The 17883-nt window shown below is 40.1% G+C and overlaps 2 protein-coding genes across 2 annotated transcripts; one reads left to right on the top strand and one right to left on the bottom strand.

The window, feature by feature from the left end:
• Nucleotides 1-303: 303 nt before the first annotated feature.
• LOC102718484 (cyclin-D4-1-like) lies at nucleotides 304-2744 on the bottom strand. Its single transcript, XM_040527768.1, has 6 exons — nucleotides 2273-2744; nucleotides 2064-2150; nucleotides 1845-1943; nucleotides 1521-1722; nucleotides 1293-1414; nucleotides 304-1052 (listed from the first exon to the last, which is right to left on the bottom strand). The coding sequence occupies exons 1-6, from the start codon at nucleotides 2612-2614 to the stop codon at nucleotides 816-818; spliced, it is 1089 nt and encodes a 362-aa protein (XP_040383702.1). The 5' UTR covers nucleotides 2615-2744; the 3' UTR covers nucleotides 304-815.
• Nucleotides 2745-15074: 12330 nt separating this feature from the next.
• Nucleotides 15075-17315, top strand: LOC102712471 (protein CURVATURE THYLAKOID 1D, chloroplastic-like). Its single transcript, XM_015840900.2, has 5 exons — nucleotides 15075-15259; nucleotides 15362-15579; nucleotides 16469-16573; nucleotides 16945-17016; nucleotides 17101-17315. The coding sequence occupies exons 1-5, from the start codon at nucleotides 15193-15195 to the stop codon at nucleotides 17170-17172; spliced, it is 534 nt and encodes a 177-aa protein (XP_015696386.2). The 5' UTR covers nucleotides 15075-15192; the 3' UTR covers nucleotides 17173-17315.
• Nucleotides 17316-17883: the final 568 nt, after the last annotated feature.

Genomic DNA, 17883 nt, shown 5'->3' with positions numbered 1-17883 from the left:
CAGACAATGTCTCTCCTCCTTTATTTCGCAAGGGGAGGCGAATTCCATGGTCCATGCAGACAACTGGTCAAACAATGTAGGGTGGAAGCAAGATCGTACTGTAGTCGTAAGCACTAGTAGCACAAAGCAAAAGGGGAACTGATCATATGTGATGTTGATTGTTCGTAGCACCTCAGAGCTGATCAGAAGGAAACCCTCCTCCAGCTCTTATGGGTTTTGTCTCTCTTTTCATTCTTGTCACCATTTTTTTCTTGGAGCTTAGTTATGATGCAATTATTGGAGCTTGACACCAAAATTGTTTGTTTCTCTCTCTTTTTTTAAAAGGTTTTTCTTCACAAAGGAATTAATTAAGCAGGGGGAAATTACAGAACAACGCAAAACTAAAGCAGCTGAAACACACACAGGACATCAGGAGCCAGTGCCCTAGCTTCTTTGCGCGGCCTTGTGCCACTGTCACCTCGACTGACTCTGCCTTTTATTTTGGTCATCTCATCTCACCCAGCTTTCTCTTTCTACAAATCCTCAGTTCTTTTGTGGCTTGCCTGCCTCCTAGCACTAACGCTAATAAAGCACATGAATATTAGTACATGTCTACCTCAGAGACCTCTCTTTTATCCATCAGTATCTTTGTTCTGTTGCCATGTCGAAAATGCCTTGCTTTTGGTCCTTCATCGCCTTTCAGGCTCTAGCTCTCATACGGCATCGAAAGGCTCCACAGTCATTTGCAATCAAAACCGTTTTGACTTTCCCAAGGAGGAGATGATCAGTTTGCACAAACGCAGAAAAGACTTCTAATTGATCTATCATTGGCTGTATCATCTGCTAATCTTCCTCCTCTTGCTGCTAACCGGGGAGCTATCGTACTCATATCCCCAGCTGCTTGCATGGTGCGAGGTAACAGCGGCTGAATCGTCACTTCTGTAGCTAAGGCAGCAGCCTGCTGCATCCAACACCCCAGTGGGGCTCTGTGGCATGGAGGAGGAGACTCTTCTTGGCTGCAGTGTTATCAACTCCATGGCCTGAATCACTTCATGGCATCGTGACACCCTCTCCTGAAAAAGAAAATAACAGCAACAGAGAGCAAGAGGGCATTAATAACCACCGGAGTTTACGTGCAGCTCTTGCTGCTGTAAATGCGTTTCACGGATTTCTGTAGCGACGACGACGTATGGCTACAGTTACAGTCAGCCTATGGCTTCTGTGCACGTAAGCGCTGCTGCGTTTTGCATTGAATTTTTTGGAAGGAACGTTGCATATACTTTGCATGGATGACTGATCTGCACTGCACGCACCTTATTTACATGGGGGCAAGACGCGGTGGTATGTAGGGTGTGCCGCTCTTCTTCTCCGGCCACGATGGCGATGGCGACGGCCGCGGCGATCTCCGACGGCCTGAACTCCAAGCATTCTGTCCCTGCAATGCACGAGCATAGAGATGCGTTGTCAGATCGGACGGCTTCCGGGATTGCATGGAGCTCTCCCTGAATTTTCTTGCAATGCACAACACCGGCCGTACGTACCTCTAGCTATGCACAGAATGAGCTCCTCGGATCGCATCGCCGAGCGTCTCGACGGTGCATCGCCGCCGTTGAGCTCGCGGAGGAAGTAGTCGGCGTAGGAGAAGGGCGTGACGGCCTGCATCCTCCATTTGAGGGTGCTCAGGACCAGAAGCTCCATTCTCTGAATCGTCTTCGCCTCGAACACGTACCGTGCTTCCCCGACCTGACGAACGCGCACGTCCAGGCACCAATCAGGACAGGATTCTCAGGTCAAAAATGCAACGCAAATCTGCAGCGTGCATTGCTGCGGGTTGCAACCCTGTGCATTAATTTCCAAAGTCTCACCTGCAGGTCCAGCGACTGAGGCACATCGGTTTCCTCCATCTTGGCAGCCAGTGACAAGCACGCCACCGCTAGCAACTGCGTCATCCAAGCCTTGCCGTCCTGCAAGGATAAGCGCACAGAATTACCGATCCTGAACAGCTGAAATTGCGCAGATTTATCTCTTGCTTTTAAGAACCAAACATTGGTACACCACTACTAGTGCAGCTACAAGGTTCTTACGGGAAGCTGGTAGAGTGAGAGGAATCGGTCCAGGTAGTTGACAGCCAAGCAAGCAGTGAGAGGAGCAAAATTGTAGTAGGAGTGAACCTGTCGAGATCGAGATGCACAGAAGGATCAGTCACCGGATCGACAGAACAAATCATAGTGATCTATATATGGCTCGCATCGATGACGAACAAGCACGCAAGAATCCAGCCAAGAACCCCCACCTTCCAAATCCAATCGATGGCATCCATCCTGACGCGAAGATCCAGGTCGCCGCCGCCGCCGCCGCCGCGCAGCCTCTCGGCGTAGTCCTCCCTCGGCATGTGGTCCGCCTCCGTCTCCACGAGACGAGCGACGTATTCCTCCGACGGCGCGGCGAAATCCACGGCGGCGACGTCGTCCGCACCCTGCGGCGCCGGCGGCGGCCCGGTGGCACACCTGGCCCTCTTCCCCGCCACGACGTCCTCCTCCTCCATCTCCTCCTCGCCGAAGCCAAGGACGCTGCTGCTGTCCTCGGCGCAGAGCAAGATGGAGGCCGCCATCTCGTAGCTCATCAGAGCTGCCATTACCTGCTGGCAATCTTGCAAAACCTTGTGACAGATTATGCGTAACGAATTAACGATACAGTGGTCTCCCTCCTCCTCCTGCTGTTCTTCTCGCTCTTTATCTTGGTAGGAGTGAGTGACCGAGTGAGGTGTGAAAGAGGAGGAGGGGGGCAAGCGAGCAATGGGGGGGATGCGTTCTCATTTGTATACAGCCGCGTGCAGAGTAGGAGGAGGGCTTTTTGTGCAGGAGATGAACACAATGCGGGTGCCAACTGAAGCGGGAAGGGAGGAGGATGACGCTGACTAGGAAAAAATTGGCTCTTTTTTTTTCATGGCACTTTCGCTCTCTTTTTCTTTCCTTGTCTGTACTTTGGAGGAGTACTACCCACTTTTTATAGAGCTTTTAATGGTATATATATTTTCCCTGTGGAGTACTGGAGTCTGACCATTAGTTTCATTCTTTCATGGTACTTTTCCTTTTCATATTTCCTTCTGTCTTTTGAGTTCCTATGTACTACGTAGCATTAGTAAACCTAAGCGAATGATTTAGACATATTTTGGAAAATAGTAACCTCAAAGCATTTTTGGAGAAATAAGTAGAATTATCAATTATCACAATCTAAAACATACATTAGGCCTACCATGAGATGAAAGCTATAATACACCTGACTAGCTAGTCATTGGTTTATGGGGATTGTTTGGTTTTTTTATAAAAAAAGTCAAGACGACGTATTTGTAAACAAAAAATAATTTATGAATTGAACTTTTATATATATATATGTATTCTTAGCGATATACTATCTCTGTTACATAATATAAAATGTTTGACTTTTTTGGTTGCAACGTTTGACATTTGTCTCAAAAAAAATAGTGCAAATATAAAAAATGATAAGTCGTGCTTAAAGTTCTTCGATAACAAATCAAGTCACAAGCAAAATAAATGAAATTTTCATAATTTTTTGAATAAGACAAATGGTCAAACATTATAAAAAAAATTTTATTCTAAAATAAAATTTTATTCATTCATATTCCCATGACAGGGAATTTGGCTAGTTCATAATTTATTTTTATTCTAAAATAAAATAGGTATTGGTTAGATTTAAGGCGCATAATCCTTGATAAACTTTTGATCACCTAAAATTGAACATTGGTAATGCTAAACCTAAAATTGTATTGCTATGCAATGTGTAGTTTTTGTTCATTTTAATTGCAGTTTTGTTGTTATATATGTTTCGGCTTTATTTTCATCTAAGTTCAAGTATTTTTTTAATGAAGTTTTGCTATTTTTTATTAAGTGCAAATTTATTTCATGTAATTTTGCAAGAAAAAGGTTAGAATAACATGGTGTTTAACCTTTCTATAAGAAAGAAAGGTCTTCATCTACATAAACAACATGGGAACGATTAGAACCATTAGATATAATCCAAGGTATGAGAAAAGTGATTGAATTGAAAATTTCAGTCTGAATCTAGATGGCCCTAAATTTTTAATTAGGAATAAAAATATTTCTTGACATGGAATATATTACTTATAGAAATCAGATTGTTATTTTGTTTTCTAAGTGTGGTGCTTGGATTTTGGAATTGTATTTGACATGTTCTCTTCTTGATGTTTAGGGTGCCAAATTAGCATATGTACTTGTGTATGTATATCTAGCTCACAAGCTACGTACATATCCTCTCCCTCTTCCTCAAAATTAAGGTCGTTCTTGACTTTGAGTTATTAAGCTTTAACCAAGGATGCTTTTATAAAAAAAAACATTTTGGTTATTCAATATCAAAGTAGTACCAACATTAGATTTGTAATATAATGTGCTTTACTAATATCCAATTTGATGTTAAAATAGAAGGATACAAAATTATCTGTCTCTGATCAAAACCAACAAGTATTCACAAATAGAGGAAGTATATCTATTACCAAACTCGAATAGGATGAGCGGTATATACACAAGTAATATCTCATTGAACTAGTAGTTTCAAAATTAATTGATGCAACAGTCAGGATTTACGAAAATCCATCTTTTAGGTGATTTTTTTTTTCCAAAATTTGCTAGCTATTTCCTGTCAGTAATTGTGCAGTAACCATGATTATGGATAAACTAGAAAGTGGCAATTGGGGACCGATCAAATTTGCAGTTTTGGGTTAGATAAGCTAACGGTGTGTTTTTAGTTGGAAGGATATCTTCTGAATAGAATACGAAAATTTATATTTTGAGTTTTTTTACCATCCTTCAAAAAGTATCTCAAGGTACCACCTTTTTTAGTGTAAAAAGTGTGGTACCTTTGATACATAGTATACCTTGAGATACCAAAAATTTGTACTAAAATTCTTAGTAACCTAAGATACTTTTTAGAAATGGTAAAAAAGCCCTTATATTTTTATTGTGTTTTATTTGTGGGGATGGACAACTTGAAGAGGGAACATCCCACGAAAATGTTCTATGAGCTCATTCGGCAAGATTGATCGAACCGTGCCATCCACCTTTTTTCTATGTTTTTGTCATTAATAACTTATCGGTGAGAATTAATACATTTTGTTGTTAATTAATACTCCATCAGAACCAAAATAAAACTATTTCTACCACAACCATTTGTCCCAAAAGAAACTATTTCTCTAACTACCTCATATTTTAATCAATTACGATCATTCTACATTTAATTTTTCACCTATATCCTATTCTTAACCAATCACAAACTTTCTCTAATCATTCTCACCTATTTTCTTAATCACCATGCATGGTTATATTTTAGGACATAGATAGTAATTAACTGTTCAAGGTTAGTGTGGATTACGGTAAGATTAATGATCGATAATCAACCAATTTTATTATTAATTAATAATTTACTATTTTCTTTCTATCTATGCTTATTCATCTAATCAAACAAAAAATTGGATTATATACCATCCGGCCAACCAAATAAAAACAATAAACCATCACATTGCTGAAAATATGAATGGTTATATCCTAAAGTAAACCAAACACATCGTGAGCAAAACTAATAGAAACAAATTATTACCCCTGCGTACACGCATCCACTGTTCCATGCATGCAAATGGCATTTGTAAAATTGTAACAGAGACTTCACATTAGAGATCTATATCCACTAGGACACCTCGCTTCCCATTGGCCGCTCCCCGAAGAATCGCTGCGGCCCTGCACTACCACACTGTTCGCCTGTGATCAATCGATCGATCGGGCGGTGCCGATCAGGCGCTTCCGTTCGATCCGCCCGTATCGCTGCGCTGCTCGCTAGCTCGGCCCCTCGTCCTCCTCGTCGTCGTCGTCGCGGCGATTTCCCGCCATAGCTGCAAGCACGCGACAGCTTTAACCTTTTATCCCATTCGACACAGTAGAGGTCAGTAGCTAGAGTACGATGAGCGAGTGCTTTTTACTGCTCGGGCTTCTCGCACGGCTCGCCCTCCTATAGCGTTTCGTCCCTAGTTAGCTTTAATTCTCTATGGCATGCAGCAGCAGTTGTAACGGGCTAATTAACCGTTACACAGGCAGCTAGATATTGTGTGTATGACTCGTGGGGCTCGTACTTAGCCGGTAAAGTCGTGCTCGTATGATGGTCCAGGCAGTGTAGGTAAGTGGTATATGCAGTAAACTTAGGGTGTGTTTAGTTGGTGGTTAATATGGGATGAGATATGATCATTTATATTTATAGGGATATGGTGATCCAGTTTTATGTTTGGTTAGATGAATGTGATAATCTAATTTTTTGTTTGGTTGGATGGATGAGTATGGTTGGGATGGACATATTAAATTACTAATAAATAATAATATAAATTAATCATCATAGGTCTTATCGTAATTAGTATAAATTATCAATAAAATATATCTATCATCATTAATTAACACTAATTTAACTTGTTAATTACTAGTTAATTTCAAAATAAGTTAATTATCACTAAACAATCACTAATGATCGCGATTAGTGAGGGTGGATGAGCTCATCCGGTTAAATTGACCAGATACATCCATCCAACATCTTCATGGAATACTCTCTTTCTAGATCATCATATCCAGTTCGTCCACCAACCAAACATATCAAAAACCTGGATAGCCATCTCCTATCCGGGTATATTCTACCAACCAAACGCTTCCTTGCCCGCCCTTCAGCTGTGCAGGGCAGTGTGCCACCATTGTGGCCATCCATCGCTTTGTCTGAAGGACGCTCAAGTGAGTGTGTCCACTCAGCTACTGGGCGTACACTGACGTTCGACGTGTGTTGTTACCACTCTCATCTTGCTCGCTGTCGGCTGGTCTCCAGGGTTGGAGAGCTACGACGTTGGGTGATCACTGATCGATGGATCAGACAGTAAAGACGTAAAGTCCCCCAGGCCACACACACACACTTTGGGCAGGCGTCGCAGCTGGTCCAATGCCAAGGCGAGCAAGAATACATGATACTGCTAGTACTACGTAGTATAGCCAGGTTGAGAGCTTGAGATCCGAGCTCTCGGAATGGTCGCCTGACCATTCGAGGAGCGCCTTTTGTTAGCATGCGATTTTTTTTTCCCTCGAAGGGGGTGTGAATGTGTGAAGATGTTGCTGTTGTTATTTAACGCGAGACCAGGTTGGCGAGTGGTGAGTGTGGTGGTGACCACGTACCCACGGCAGCTAGCAGTTGGTCTGATGCACGTATATTTATCAGTATCACGCACAATTTAAGGAGAAGTCCAAACAATTATACCGTCGCATTTAGTTCGTTCACTTTCTTGTTTTTTTTTTGGGTCAGTTCTGTAATTCCATTCTCATTCTCGGGGGAAGTTGCATAAATGTTTTATTCTAATTAAATGAGAAATCATGTCAACTAATATGGAGCCGTGGCAAAATATTTATGAAGAGAGAGATAAAAGCAGATTTATCATTAGAAATCGTGCGAAACTCCTATCGTCTATCGATAGGGTTTATGTTTTATATATTTTTATTGGTTACTTAGATACCACGTTTAAATGGTATACTAATCTATTAAACCGTGAAATGGAAATTTATATTGGGAGATATAGTTTTATTTATCTACGTGTGTCACCCTTAAAAATCACGTAATGAAATCCTGCACTGAGAATGACCTATTTGTAGTCGTAAAAGTTGGTATACCTGGTCGAGTTTGTCTACATATCACCATACTTCCTCCTTCAACAAATGATTTATGTATTAGCTTTATTTATTTTTCTAAAATTGGTATACGTAAACATGTGTCTTTTCGGTTTGTTCCCGAATTGAACAGATATCTTACACCCTAAGCATCCGTGCTTGCAAACTTGATGCATGACTTTTGTTAATTTTGTTCTCATATGCGTGCAACTTTACTTTGAAACGGGATGCGGAGGATAATTCAACGTGAGATAACACATACAAATTCAGTTTTGTTGTTAGTGTAGTGCTGCTCGATTGCTAGCTCATGTCACCATCGTGCATTCATGCATAGGTGATCAACCCTGTTAGAGATGGAACTTCTGTTTTGAGAACTTCAGAGATGGAACGTAACTTAGCTCCAAATAAACTTGACAAGCAGAGCCCATGGTTACTAATCTAATTAATTGTTTCACTATATAAGCATTTATGGTATTATTTATAATGTTGCATGTCCTATCAATCAACTCTCATTTTTTTTTCTATTTACATCTACCACCCTTCCATCCATATGTTCCGTCGATAAAATTTGGGAAACTGATAAACTTCAGATATTTTTTAGGGCAAAAATGTCAGTTTTTAGGGCATTCGATCTGTTTTTAGATTCATGCTAGTTAGGTGGTAGTGAATTTTCGTGCACCGAAGGTTTTAGGAATCAAATATTCAACACGAGGATTGGCAGTGTCATCTTTTCATTTCTGTTATACTTATAAACCAAAAATTAATTTTTTAGCCTTAAATTTAAAGTAGATTTGAGGCTTTTTTATTATAGTTTATTTTTCAGCCTTTGATTTAATCGCTAAGACACATATTAAAATTTTGTTTATGAATTATTTTTTATTTGCAAATTTATCGTTTGATTTTTAGTTTGAAAAGGTCAAATGATCACCCCTTGGGTGTACATGTTTCTTCGCTAACTACAGAGTACTTCATGTATTTACAAACGACATTTTCTGGGAAATGTTAGATAGTCAATCCCTAAAATTAGATGACTACCGCGGAAATTATTTGTTGGTTTTTACCTACGGAGTTCCCAAAAATACTAAATGGTGCATTTGTTGCAAAATAAATTATATATAGAAGTTTATCCTATCATCTTTTTACAGTAGATTTTAAATGTTCCAGTAGTTAATTCTATTGTTTACATAATTAAATATCTAAAAAATCAGATACTACCCCCGTCTCATAATAACCTTATTTTTTGTTTTTCCTTGTCCAACATTTGACCATTCGTCTTATTTGAAATTTTTTTGCGATTAATATTTTTATTGTTACTGGATGATAAAATATGAATAGTACTTTATACGTGACTAGTTTTTGTACAGATTTTTCAAATAAGACGAATGATCAAATATTAGACACGGAAAAACGAAAAATAAAATTATTATAGGACAGAGATAGTAGTATTTTATATTTCATCCATAAAAGAACGCAACCTAACTATAGTTTGATGTTCAGAATCGATCTGATGCAACTGATCAACCTTTCTTGCTCGAACAAGCAAGATTTGAACCCTTGTCCATGGCGGGGTTACACTTTAATTTCCCTGCAAATAGCTATAGTTGGTCCGTAATTGTTTTGACTTGAAGTATCATACTCTATGCAATCACGGATCCCTAGTACCCTAATCAACCAGTCACACTTCATGCATGCATGTTGTATTGCATCGGTTCTGGGGAAGATGTTTCTGGTCATGCATATATGCAGTGTGTGGCGTCTGCAGCTCATCTGTATATAAGGCCCTGCAAGATCTAAAAAGTCAGAAGAGAAGGTTACAAGACAGTAAAAACAAAACAGGTGACAGGAAGGTGTCATTGGCTTTTCTTATTTGACTGATCTGCCAACTCCAAGTCCAATGCAATGCAGGCAGTACATGCTCTATTAACTACACATGAACCGAGGCATTGTTGGGCCAAATGGAATCGTCGGTATGCTCTCGGTTTCTTTACTGCAAACATGAAGGTGTGGTTAAGGAGTGGCTTAGTCAAGTATTTGTAGTGTACTGCTACCGTCCAAGCCTAGAAACGAAGATGAAACTTTTTTTTTACCTTTGTCTTTGCCCTCGAGCATTTTCATGTGTGCCTGACTCGATCAAGTCAACATTGCGAGCAGCAGTACTGCTCGTATGCACAGTTGCACACTACTGCGAAATGTAGCAGAATACAATAAAAGTAACTGCACATGGGATTAATTAGTTATAGGTTTATCATTATCAACAAATCTCTATTGCTCAATTGCTGTTTTCAGCTTACTGCCAGATCTATATTGCCCACATGCTTTTAGGCTAGTGTGTAATTTCCATGCTGGCACAAATACATTTGAGGTACTGAAAAACAAAAACTAGACGCAGAGAATTACCTAGATGTTCCATATAATCCAGAACACCAACTCTCCGAGATCAGAACACCAGTTAAATTTGTAGAAGCTGCATCTCTGAATATACACGCAGTACATATACAGTGAGCACCTAGATCTGGATGTACGTGCCTTGGTCTTAATAATATATAGACACTCATAATATATCTGATTTGTATATGCTTCGTATTGCACGAGGTGGTTTACTAACTCCACGCACACACACGTTGGCACGCATGAATCAATCCTGCAGCATTAGACACGGGGAATATATACGAATACTTACACGCCAGAATGCAAATTATCTACTTGCAATAAGCACGACCATGCATGTATCAGCATAGCAGGACATCTCCCTTCTTGATCTATCCCTTTTCTTCTCTTCTGCAACATCTGTATTTCTTTTTGTTGCTTTCTCATTTCTCGATCGATTTCATCGATTGATCAGTGGATGATGACCACCGTGAGAATATGCGAATGCAAATACGCAATACAATATACGCGCATATTTCGATCGACGGGCCCGGTGCATGCGCCGACGATCGAGACGTTGCCGGTCGACCAGGACATCCCGCCGGCGACGCACAGGCCGGCAGGCACAGCCTCTGCGCCGCCACAATCCGCGCCGGCTCACCGGCCGGCCGCCTTCTCTTTCAGCCATACATAATCCATTAATTAACACTCCTACTGAACAATAGCTCGAGTTCATGGAGAGTTTAATCCAAGTTTCAGTCCTCTCATTTCTGACATGATTAATATACGGCGAGAGCATGGGAGGCCCAAGAAGATGTTGCAGGACATGTATATGCATGCGCCTCGGGGACCGGATTGGGTTACGCGAAAACAACACCAGCTAGCTAGCAGTACTTCCTTCAGCAAAACACGAACTGCAGGATGCTCGCAAGCCTCAAGGACGAGCAGAACAGCTAGGCAGATAGCCAGCATTCTTTTTTTTTTTTTTTTTTTTGAGAACGCATTCTTTTCTTTTTTGGAGGGAAGCAGAGTAGTGCGCCTGATAATTGGGACCATCGGTTTAACACAGAGTTTTTTTATAATCCTTAAAAAGTATAGTGAGGTATACAAAACTTTAGTATAAAATTCTGTTATATCAAGATACATGGTATCTTAATGTATTAATTTTTTACACTAAAAATATGCTATGTTGGGATTTTTTTCAAAAATATTAAAAAAAAACTTTTAACATGAAGCATGCATGTTGATTTTGCTCAATATGAAACATAGGAGCAGTGGTAGCGATTTGCTCCAGCTTCTTTGCACGCATGGTTGTTCTAGGACCAGGGATGATATCTGCCATGAGACAATACAAAAGTGAATTTTGTTAGAGCTGTTAGCGAAATAATTACCGTGATGGGTTAGATTGAAAAGCCAAATGTGCGTACAAGCTTTTTTTTGACGCACCATTTTTCTAATGTAAAAATTCATATCTACAATTACTCGTTACATTAAGGTATCAAAATTTTACGCTAAAAATTTGATATATTTAAATATTTTTCAAGCACTATAAAATTTTTCGTTACATATATAGTCAACCATCAAACATTAACCTTATCTTTGCACCTAACTATTGAGCGAATAGACGAGCGACCGAGCATCAAAAGCATTAAAAAAAACTGAGAAAGACCGAACATAATTAACTGATCTTTTTCCCTAGGCTATAAAACTGGAGTAGCCAATTTACTTGGGATACTTTTCAGTTGTGCGCAATATTGCTGGCAACACCCTCTCCTCGAGGGAACCTACGACCACAATCTCTAACTGACTGCTCGACTAAGGCCTTAAGTTCCTAACTTTTTTTTAAAAAAAATGTCACATTAAATTTTTTAGACACTTAAATAAAACATTAAACATAGATGAACCAAAAAAGTAAGTGCACACTTACGGAAGAAATCTTGAGACGAATCTTTTGAGCCTAATTAGCCCATGATTAGCCATAAGTACTACAGTAACCAACATGTGCTAATGACGGATTAATTAGGCTCAAAAGATTCGTCTCGCGGTTTTTAGGCTAGCCGTGAAATTCGTTTTTTCATTTATGTCCGAAAACCCATTCTAACATCTGATCAAACATTTGACGTGACACTTCTTCTAAAAATTTTCTCAATCTAAACACCACCTAATGTCATGTACAACAACCTTAACTACACAAGCCTAGGCTGAACCTAACCATCGAGAGATTGGTGTGGTGACTCCAATATATAAGATTGGTGTGGTGACTCCACACAGGTGCACTAGATAGTTGTGTCAATATATAAGATTTGTTCAGGGCACACTACATTAAATAAAAACACCGTATTGCATTGCAAATGTGTGGTTTTAGCTCTTGGACATGGTAAAATCAAACTTTCTTTTAAGAAAGTCACTCTTAAACTGTGGATTTTTTACTAATGGACATCGCTCCAATTAAAATATTCTTAAATAAAAGAAAAAAAAGATGGACATGTCAAAAATACCCATGACCCACATGTTACTTATTTCATACTCCCTCCGTCCCACTTTAAACCAATGGATTAATCCCTTGTATGCATCTTAATTTTTGGCTAATCTCTTCTATATCCTTGAATTTTGCTTACTTTCTTGTATACCCCCAAAATTATGTTTTGATGCTTTCCATACCACTCATGTTAGTTGACCGTCTAATTTCTATAAAATTGATCATTTTACCGTTTAGATAAACATATAAATGTACGAATTACATTATTAAAAATGTAAAAGTTTATCTCATGAAGCTATTAGTAGTTATGAATTTACTATGCGATACATTATTTATGAAAAAATATTTATAGATAATAAAATAAAAATATGTATTTATTTTGTTTTTAAAAATTCATAAAAATAATGAGTGTTCATATAAAGATAGTACTACCAATTTTCACGATATTTTTTAAGTGTTCCTAATAAAAAATATATTGTCCTATTAAATCTCAAATAAAAATTAATTTATTATATTGTTTTATTTTTAAAATTTATGTCAAAATTTTCTGCACTAATTATGTTTGTCTCATTAGTTACGTAAAATGCACATACTCCCTCCGTATTTTTATATGACACCGTTGGCTTTTGAATCTATGTTTGATCATTCGTCTTATTCAAAATTTTATATCTAAATATGCAAAATTATAAAGCATACCTAAAGTTCCTATAATAATAAATCATATTATAACAAAATAATTAATAATTATATAATTTTTTTGAATAAGATGAAAGGTCAAATATGGATCTAAAAGTCAACAACATCATATAAAAAATATGGAAGGAGTACTATGCACTCAAATAAAAATTTCAATTGTTTTTCAAGCTTATATATATTCAAACCTAAATCATCGAGGACATTGAAGTCATTTGTCACAAACTTAACAGTGAAATAAAGGAAAATATAACGGCAGGGGTATAGAAGGGATCAAATTAAAATTTGAGGGGTATAGGAAGTACTGGGTAAATTGCAGGGATATAGATGAGATTGAGTGAGTTTGCAGGTGTATACAGGGAATTTACTCTAAACCAATTCATAGAATCGTTAGACAAATTTAGTACTAGAAACAAAATATCAAAATGCCCATATTAAATACTACTACAGCATGCATTCACATCGAAAGTAATATTAGTTTTTTGAGTAGGGGGTACATCTCTAATCATGAATGAACGATGTTTCTTGATGTTAGTAGGGGGTACATCTCTAATCATGAATGAACGATGTTTCTTGATGTTTGGAGTACAGATTGATTCATATTGGGACAACACCTCCGCTCTAGAAATCGCTTTTTGTGGGATGGAGGGAGTATCTCTTGTATCTCTTGGTTTAAACAATATCTCTTGACTAATGCTACGTCGCTACGCCCAACACTATGAACTATCTAGTGGCCATATGTTGCCAGTTCGAAGCTGAGCCAACATAGAGGCTACGCCCAACACAGTGAGCTATCTAGTGGCCATGGGTTGCTAGCTCGAAGTTGAGCTAACGTAGAGGTCAAGTATGTGGTGTCGTAGAGCAACACATGCCTCTGCAAAGTTGCGTAGCTTCACTCAAGGCTCAAGTTGAAGACCATAGATTGATGGATCAGCTCTAAGTATAGTGTGAGTCGTGACCTTACAGGTGAACTGAGGACATTCCTAATCCCTCACTCCCACTCATCCTCGTTGGGTTAACGACGTCTTTATCGCTCTCACCAATGGCTGGTCCATCCCTCCCTCTCCCTGTCATAGAAGCCTTCATATTCTTCATCCCCATCACCCGAGCCCTCCCTATCCCCGCCAGTAGAAGAGGTGTCATGCATGGTGGAGAAGGTACGGATCAAACCCTAGAACTTTCATCGGCTTCTTTTGTATTGTACTTAGCCCACTACCATATTGTGGTCACGCTGTGTTGTCATCTCACCATCCACCGCCCCTCCCTGTCTTCCAGGAACCTACCAGTTAGCACTCTACGTAGCGCCTCATACTAGCCACCATAATCAACACAATTTTTATATTTGTATAATATAATTGTTTATAACTATGAATACTCATACATGAATTCTTGAGTCCGTCATTGAGGTATATTTTACATAGATAAAGATGGAAGAAATACGAGAGAACTGATACGTGGGACCATGGATATTTACGACCTTTCATGTTATTTCTCTCATTCAACTAAAAATGAATATTCGTAGTGCTCAGCCGCAGATTCCTATGTGTTAAGCGTGTTTTCGTCTAAATATCGATTTTTTATCATGTTCAGAACCTAAAACCACGCTATCTCGATGTTGGATGTAAATGCTTTTCACGGAGGGGTACCTTCCGGAAGAACAGGAGAAGCAGTTCAGCCTGGAAGAACACGAGAGAGGAGAGAGAGAGAGAAAAGCCCACCACTCTTTCCACTCACTTTGCTCCATCCGCCGTTTCGATAAAAAAGCCCAAAAAGCTGCGCACCGCCGCCACTCTGCCGGCCCAGCCCAAACCCGCAGATTGACTGCTCTGCTCTGTCGCCGCCGCATACAGACAACCAGTGAGGAGGCGGCGGCCGCGAGCTCCGCCCAGAAACCTCGCCACCCTCTTCCGCCCGCCACCACCGCGCAGAGAACCCCCGAGAGCTTGGACCGCATCCGAGATGGCCCCCGCCGCCGCCGCCGCCGCGCTCGTGCGCCTCCCTCTTCGGGCCTCGCTGCCAAACCAAGGTACGCACGCACGCACGCCGGGCACGGTGCTTTCTTTGCTCGAATCTCCCGCGGCATTGGGTGCTGGGAGAGCTAAAACCCTAGCTTCGTTGACCCGCGAAGGTTTTGGCCGCGGCCGCCCTGGGGCCTCTTCGCTGGCCGTGCGGGCGAAGGACTCGGACGATTTCAGGGTGCTGATCTCCGAGAAGGCCGCGGAGCCAGCGCCGGCTAAGCGGGAGGGGTGGGAGGGTTTTGGCCGGGAGGTGAATGATGGGGATGGGGAGGTCCAGATGCAGGGCGAATCGGCTTCCTGGAATGTCCTTAACCAGATTGGCGTCGAGGTGAGCACGCTCGCGTGGTTGTTTGTTGCATTGCTGATCTGAAACGAATGATTTAGGTGTGGATGGCGAAGATTTCCGTCTTGATTTCGATTTCTTTCACTTTTTTATGACGCGTCTTGACCATCGTCTCAATAGAGACAGGAGTAAATGTTGCTACTGTTTTAATTCAGCATGTATATTACTCGGTAGCACTTAGCAGAGTTGCAAGTATATTCCTTTAGGCTTTAGCAGTCCGATGAGTGTAAATTTGTAGATGTTCTTTTTTCTGTTATTAACTATCATAGAAACCTTGTACTGTTTTTTTTTGTTAAGGTACAAACATTCAGAAAAATAAAAAAAACATTTTCTGTGATACTAGAAATGGTCTATAGGCCCTTTTTCAAACGGAAAAAAATAGCAAACAGTAAATTTGGTGTACCAGAATATCTGATTACTTGGTTACAATATCTTTTATGGTTTAGGGAAGGCATCTGCCATTTACTTACTGTTTGAATCTTACACAAGGAATATGCGGTACACTTTGTTCTTTTCATTCAGAATGCAATTGTTCCATGGATTACACAATAGTTAACATTTTTCGTTGTAAGATTACTTTCAGATTTGTCAGCGCAACTATTGTTTTTTTAAAAAATCGTTTTGTTCCTGATTCCTGTTTAATTTATCCAAAATGTTACTAATTTTGATGTCATAATTCCTATATTGTTACTTCATGCTTTCAAGAAATCTCAGGTTGTCTAGGTCCATACCAGTTTTGTACTTTTGTGTGTCTTGTTTCTTTCCATTGCTATGCATAATATTTCATATGCAGTTTTCCTTAGAGTATTCCGTCCAATGTTTCATCTGTCATGGATGCATTTTACTGTCGCTGATCCCTATAAACCTTATGCAGTTGGACTCCGAAAATTCATATACTGCTCTTGTTTATGGGACATCTGCTCTTGTCACTATCTGGATTTCATCGATTGTTGTTTCTGCACTTGATTCAATCCCTGTGGTATGCAACTCTGATTCTCTCACGTGCACGCACATACACATCATGATTTTATTTGTGTAAAATTACATGATAAGAAGTAAGGAGAGATCAGTGCTTTATTTTTAAAATTACACTAGACAAAGCAAGATATAGTTTTTGAAGGCAATACAGACTTGCTGGTGGTACCAAATTTGGCCACATATCGGGCTGTGTCAGCTCTCCAAACTCCAGGTCTCCAACTGCTTTCTATGACTGGAGCAACTGGCAGTTACCTCACCTTTAAAAATTTAGCCAGTTTTATGACTTTTCTTGAACAAGCTATGGAAGCACTGTAGACTCTTTATCACTATTGTCATATGCATGGAAGTTGTGATTATCGCTGTCACATGCAGGTTCCTCAGGTGATGGAAGTAGTCGGCCTTGGATTCACAGTTTGGTTCACCTCGCGATATTTAATTTTTAAGGTGATCAGTTTAATATCTGTTCCAAATACTCATGTCCTATTAAATGGACTTTTACTTACATTTCTACTACTTTTTCTGGTGCAGGAAAATCGGGATGAATTGATCACCAGAATTGGCTCCATTAAGAAGCAGATACTTGGATCTCGTGGTGACTGAGTAGTTCTCCTACACACGGTCAGTGAATCTCAAAAGGTCCTCCAGAAGTTTAATGGGCACCCATGTATTTTTCTTCGAAAAGTTGTTATGAACAGGCAGTATGTTATCTTAGGGCTTTATTGCTGGTTCCGAATAATTAGTTATCACCTTTCCTTTGCTTCCGTTGAAATCAAGGCTAGGGGCTGCGAATTGCGAATGCGAAGTCATGCTTTCTTGCATACAATCTTTGAATGCCATCGGTCATGTTGTCCTTTTAGCCTGTTAGGGGCTGCTACCCTTCGAAATCACACATAATTCATGACCATACACGGCTGGGCCGGATGGCTGACGTCCCTGTCAAATGGCTCCAACAAGAGTTGCTGAACATTGACAGGGTCGTGCCTAGGTTCCTGTGACCGATTTAGTTTTGCTTTAGATTGGACCCCAACCTTTGTGTTGCGAATATTCTCTATTCGCCCTACCTGGCTTCACCAAGCAACCAACCCAATTGAGAGTTCTCTTCCATCCGAATATTCTGTGAAATCTAGTGGGTAATCACGCTTGTTGGATATTGCCTGTCCACACGCTTGACTCCTGAGAATGTAGAAAGGCAAGGTCAACAACTCAACTTAGCAGCCGGAATAGTAGCTGCACTGCGATGAGCACCTGGAGTACTGACGCAATCAGTTGGCCTGTAGCTTATCAGTGAAGTGAGGAGCCAATCCCTTTCCT

The sequence above is a fragment of the Oryza brachyantha genome, chromosome 9 (assembly GCF_000231095.2).
Source record: "Oryza brachyantha chromosome 9, ObraRS2, whole genome shotgun sequence".
NCBI classification, from domain to species: Eukaryota; Viridiplantae; Streptophyta; class Magnoliopsida; order Poales; family Poaceae; genus Oryza; species Oryza brachyantha.
Note: the sequence above shows the minus strand (reverse complement) of the source record. Positions and strands in the feature narration are given on the sequence as shown.